The sequence below is a fragment of the Ailuropoda melanoleuca genome, chromosome 2 (genome assembly GCF_002007445.2).
Source record: "Ailuropoda melanoleuca isolate Jingjing chromosome 2, ASM200744v2, whole genome shotgun sequence".
Classification (NCBI taxonomy): domain Eukaryota; kingdom Metazoa; phylum Chordata; class Mammalia; order Carnivora; family Ursidae; genus Ailuropoda; species Ailuropoda melanoleuca.
The window spans coordinates 88,062,353-88,068,633 of NC_048219.1; the positions used below are offsets into that span (position 1 = coordinate 88,062,353).

Sequence of the window (6,281 nt, forward strand, 5' to 3'; positions counted from 1 at the left end):
CAGACGAATTGTTTCGTAAATCGTCTTTAGGTGCTCTAATGCTTCAACTTTACACAGCGATTTGTAATCTTTTCTAGATTTGTTCCTGCTTTCAGGACCCTGGTGAAAAAAAATTCAATAACTAATTTTTGAGTGCTTTACACTGGTCGTGTAAAACAATCTGGGAGCTTAAGGTCTGGTGAGGGAGATACCGAGAGCCAAAACAGAAGGCTATGTATGAAGAAGGTATTTTGACCAAGAGTGGGATGACTTCCTTTGGTCAATGAAAGGGACACATAATAGTGGGGTTTTAGTAGGGAAGTGATAAGATGAGGACTGAACAGATTTTTTAATAATAGGAAGCACTGAGCATTCGGGCCAGATGCTGTCCAAACTGCTTTGTGTGTTTACTCATTTAATCCTCACAACAATGTAATGAAGATTCTATTACTATTTCCATTTTGCAGATAAGGAAAAAAGCACAGAGATTAAGCAAATGATAACCAACTATTAAGTAATGGTGTGTGATGCAAACTGAAGAAGTCTGACTGTAAGAACATGTTTTAGCACTACGAGATACTACCACCTTACATATATTTCACAAATTGTTTAATATAAATTTAATTCGAATTTTAACAAATTCCATTACACTATTGAGCATGTTTACATTCTTTTTTTTTTTTTAAGATTTTTTATTTATTTATTCGACAGAGATAGAGACAGCCAGCGAGAGAGGGAACACAAGCAGGGGGAGTGGGAGAGGAAGAAGCAGGCTCATAGCAGAGGAGCCTGATGTGGGGCTCGATCCCATAACGCCGGGATCACGCCCTGAGCTGAAGGCAGACGCTTAACCGCTGTGCCACCCAGGCGCCCCGAGCATGTTTACATTCTTATAGGTTAAATATGTACTATAAAGATTACATTGATCCATTCCTCTCATTAGTTAACAGTACAGTTTATCTCTGCTGAGGTATTAACATAATTTGTATATTATTATTTACATTGTTAAAATTATTTTTCCTTTGTTGCTATTTTGCTGTGTTGCATTTCCAATTCACCAAAAGAGAAAAATCCCTCAAAAGATGTTGACACTTAAGAAGTAGTGATGAAGAAAGTAACAAGTACAGAATTTCAGTTCAAAATGATGTAGTAAAGGTAGCTAGCTATTAAACAAGACTGCCATTTAGATATAGACTGCAAGTTTCATGCCTTTAGGTAAGTTCATCCAGGCAGTGATAAATAAATGAATAAATAAAAATTTAAATAGAAAGTACAACTACGAATATCTGTAGGTCACCTGGGTGGCTCAGTCAGTTAAGCAGTTAAGTGTCTTCCTTTCAGCTCAGGTCATGATCTCAGGGTCCTGGAATCAAGCCCCAGGTCAGGGTCCCTGTTCAGTGGAGAGCCTGCTTCTCCTTCTCCCACTGCCTCTCCCCCCACTTATGCTGCTCTCTATCTCAAGTAAATAAATAAAATCTAAAAAAAAAAAAAAAAAAAAAAAAAAAAAAAAAAAAAAAGTAAAGAAAAGAAAGTACAACTATGGATATCTAAAAGTTGGATTTTATTGGACCAACAATCTATTTGTCCATTGCCCACTACACCTTGGCTGTTAGGAACTTTTGCCTAACAGCGACTCAAAAAAGCCATCAAAGCTTACAAGTCATTTTTGAACCGAATATAAAAACCTCATTGCCTTGTAAAGTGTATTTTTCCAGAGTGAGTGTAAAATAATGTTTTCCAGTATGAAATGAATTTGTGGATAAAAAAAGATCAAGTTACATCCCTGGTTAAAAAAAAAATGGCAAAAGTCATTTTGTTTCAGTGATGCTTATATAACTAGCTACAAAGTTAATCACAAATGTTTTGCTTGGAGAAAGTATAACAAGCTATTGGCAAAAATCCCTGATCAAATACCACATAGAATCACGCATGGTATACAGCATGAAAAGGCAATATTAGCCCTGTACTTGCTAACAGTGGACACCACTGTTGCACATAATGTTTGTAATATTTCAAAAGGTAAAAACCTTATATGTAGGTTGGGAGAATGCCAAGAGAAATAAAAATATTGACACAGGAAAAAAATTGAAGTTGCAAAGAGGACATTTTCACTCAGAAAAAAATTTCATTTAAAAAATAATTATTTTATGAGGTATGAGAAAGTCTGAAAAAGATATCTTGGGATCAGCACTGAAGGAGTTGTAGCCTTGGTGTCATTATTCCTGTAATAAACAAAATGTCCGCCCACTTTCTGTTTTATTCAGAGAAGAGTTGGTAGCCAAACAGCATTCCTCCTGATTCTGATCAAGCATAGAACAAATTAGTACAAACTGTAAATATGTAAAATAGCAGCCAGTAAGCATAATCTTTGAGAAGAAATAGATAAATATTAGAAGACAGCCTTTTCTGCAGTGAAGTGAGGAGATAAGTACTGAGGAAGATGCTCTCACAAATTTTTTAATAAGGACTGGAGTAAAAGATCCCCTTTTGGGACACCTCTGCCTCAGGCTCAGGTCATGATCCCCGGGTACTGGGATCAAGTCCTGCATCAGGCTCCTTGCTCAGCAGGGAGCCTGCCTCTCCCTCTGCCCACTCTGCCTTCTCTGCCTGCCGCTTCCCCCTGATTTTGCTCTCTCTCTCTCTGACAAATAAATAAATAAAATCTTTTTTTAAAAAAGGTCCCTTTTCTACTATAAGGTAATACTAACAAAAAACCATTTTTTCAAGTAGATTTATCTGAGCACTGTTTTCATTATTTTCATTAGCTTGAATTTATTACTTCAAGTTCTAAATGACATGATTTTTGTTTCCAAATGGTGATTTTATCAGATTGTTTGAACATTAAATTTATCCTCCTTTGCAATCCAAAATAGTTACCTGAAGTTTGCTGTGTGTTCGTTTACTTTTCTTGTTTATTTGTTTTCTAAACTCTTTGGCACAATTTTCTAGGGGTGTTGAAACTGCCTTGATACAGGTCAGGAGAGAACTTTTCTTTTGTGCTGCCAATTCTGATAAATGCCATGATTTTTAATCTTAAGAACAAAGTATCAGGATTTTGTAAGAAAACCAGACTGTTACGCAAATGCTGTGACTGCCAAGAGTTTATTATTTCCCAATTCATGATAATTTTATTTCTTCACCAGAGAAAAACAAATGAATGACATGTTATTGGACATATTTTAAACCACATCAAAATGGTGCAGTTGAATGGGGGAAGAACGCTTTCAGAGCTGAATGTAACCCGTGCTACTGCGTACAATGCCTGCTCCCTCCCACGTTGAAACATTCAACTTTTGAGGTTGCTGTATGCCCTTCTGCATAACATCTAACAAACTACTGAGGGGCGCCTGGGTGGCACAGCGGTTAAGCATCTGCCTTCGGCTCAGGGCGTGATCCCGGCGTTATGGGATTGAGCCCCACATCAGGCTCCTCTGCTATGAGCCTGCTTCTTCCTTTCCCACTCCCCCTGCTTGTGTTCCCTCTCTCGCTGGCTGTCTCTATCTCTGTCGAATAAATAAATAAAATCTTAAAAAAAAAAAATCTAACAAACTACTGAAAGCTGCCTTCAATTAAAACCTCTCTATAATACTAGGTCCATGTTAGATCCAACTATTCAGAATGATCTGAATGAGTGATAGCCATCACTCATTGCAATATCTGACAAACCCACTGTGAATTCAGATTTTCTAATTTTAGTAGAAATGAAAATTAAGAAGTTGATTAACAAATGACCTACTGTGGGTGGCTTGGGTGGCTCGGTTGAGCATCTGCCTTTTGCTCAGGTCATGATCCTAGGATCCTGGGATCAAGCCAGGGTCACATTGGGCTCCCTGCTGAACAGGGAGTCTGCTTCTCCCTCTCCCTCTGCCCCTTCCCCTCCCCCCGCTCATGCTCTCTCTCACATAAATAAAATCTTTAAAAAAAAAAAAAACACAAGAAATGGTCTATTGCACATGTTTTCAGCTTACCAATATTAAAGTTAATATTACTGCTATTAATTTTTAAACTATTACAAATTGTTTCCTTACTGTAATCATGATGGTAAGGCAGTTTTTTAATTATTTGAAATGGTGGTCTGCAGATGCACCAGTTTTAGTGTCTCCAGATAGAGTTGCCAGATTTAGCAAATAAAAATACAGGTTGGTGGGAGGCCTGGGTGGCTCAGTCAGTTAAGTTTCTACCTTTGGCTCAGGTCATGATCCCAGGGTCCTGGGATGGAGCCCCGCGTTGGGTTCCTTGCTCAGCGGGGAGCCTGCTTCTCCCTCTGCCTGCCGCTCTCCCGCTTTCTCTCTCTCTCACAAATAAATAAATAAAATCTTAAAAAAAAAAAAAATACAGGTTGCCCAGTCAATTTAAACTTCAGATATACAACAAATGACTTTTTTAGTATAAGTATGTTCCAAATATTGCATAGGAAATATTTCTATTTTTTAAAAAGTCATCTTTTGGGGCACCTGAGTGGCTCAGTCAGTTAAGCATCTGCCTTCAGCTCAGGTCATGATCCTGGAGTCCTGGGATGGAGCCCCGTGTTAGGCTCCCTGGGGGGGGGGGTGTCTGTTTCTCCCTCCTCCCCTGCCCCTCCCCCTGCTTGTGCTCTTTCTCTCTCTTTCTCTCAAATAAATAAATAAATAAAATCTTTAAAAATAAAAATAAATAAAAAGTCATCTTTTATCTGGAAACCCTATTTCTGGAGGTTAAAATTTTAAGGAACAGTGATCCAGGTTATTTGGGGGGTGAGCAGAGACTAGAAGCAAAAAATCCACTTAGGTAAATAACTACTGCAGAAATTCAGGGGAGCAATTACAAGGATCAGACATAGGTCAATGAAACTGAAAACATAATGATTGCCATAAATACTGTTGTGACAAAATAACAAAGTTTGCCATGAAATTCTGTGCATATGGAGTGAAAGGAAGTTGTGATGTCAAAGAAGGCTTTTGGATGATATCAATATCAGAGACTGGTGATGTGGAAAACAAAAGCAGAAGAAAAATTATTGAGTTTCCTTACTGCCTACAGTCCATTGACAAGTCCTTGAAACGGACAGAGTGACATTCCTCTAGGAACTCAGCTGCCTCCATGTTAATACTTCACTAAGGGCGAAAGGCAATCTTAGCCCAACCCTCAGGACCCTGTAAGTCTACTTTAACATATAAAAATTCCTGTGGAAACGTCTTTTATCTCTACCCCCCAAGATACATGTTAGCAATCATCCCCCAAGTATATGACCCACCGATATACATCTGAAGGGTCTCATGACTTGAGTTTTACTAGACAGTAATAAATAACATTTTCCCAACAATAGCTAGCCCCATAAAGGTCCTGGAAACCTTGCTTCCAAAATTCCTTAGAGACCTATGCTATCCCTAACCCCCTCCCAACTTTCAAGTTTATAATGGGCCACTCCTCATGACCCTGGTGCAGCTCTTTCTGCCCATAGGTCCTGTCCCCGTGCTTTAATAAAAACCACCCTTTGCACCACAGACGTCTCAAGAATTCTTTCTTAGCCATCAGCTTTGAACCCTAATGTCTTTTCCTAACTGGAAGTTCAGGTTTGTTTGGTTGAAATTTATTTGTTGGATTGGTTGGTGGGATAGCCAGGTAAAAATGCTTATTAAGCATATGAAATCATAGGGCATCTGCCCAAGAGACAGGTTGGGATCCAGACCTAAACTTGTGCATCAACTGCAAGAGACTGTGGTTGCAGAAAATGGGAGCACCATAGTTAAAAGAGATAAGCAAAAGGACACAAAGAATGCTTCATGAAATGCCTGTTTGAGGCGCCTGAGGAATGTCAACTATTCAAGATGGAGGCAGAGGTCAGTAAGATGGAACTCATGTTCCAGAAGGCTGACTCTGATCTGGATTACATTCGATACAGGCTGGAATATGAAATCAAGACTAATCACCTTGATTCAGCAGGCAAGAAAAATCCAGTTATACTCTTAAAGGGATTGTTGGCGATAAAGTCTCAATATCAAGCTTTGCATGCACGCTTTAAACCAATTGCTGTGAAGCAGAAAGAGACTAAAAGCTGTGTTTGTGCTACTGTTCTTAATGACCATGATACAAGAACTACAAAAGCAAACAGACCTGGGGCTATCACCGTGGACCAAAGAAGAGAAAACTGCAGCAGAGCAATTAAAATCTCACGTGTAAGACTTACTGAGAAATGGACTTGCAAAAGAGAGCTCTCGTGGAGAAGAGATCCATCCCAGAAAAATTTAGGAAGGTGTCTTGTTAGCACTTGATGACTAGAGGTGGGGGGATGGTGAAGGAAAAGGAGATTTGGCTGAGTGACT

General features: G+C 39.0%; 1 protein-coding gene across 1 annotated transcript; it reads left to right on the plus strand.

Annotated features, from left to right (window-relative positions):
* Positions 1 to 5,786: 5,786 nt before the first annotated feature.
* On the plus strand, positions 5,787 to 6,207 carry SKA2 (spindle and kinetochore associated complex subunit 2). Its single transcript, XM_034641865.1, is given in 2 exon segments — positions 5,787 to 6,031; positions 6,033 to 6,207. Coding segments are annotated over 2 exon segments (420 nt in total).
* Positions 6,208 to 6,281: the final 74 nt, after the last annotated feature.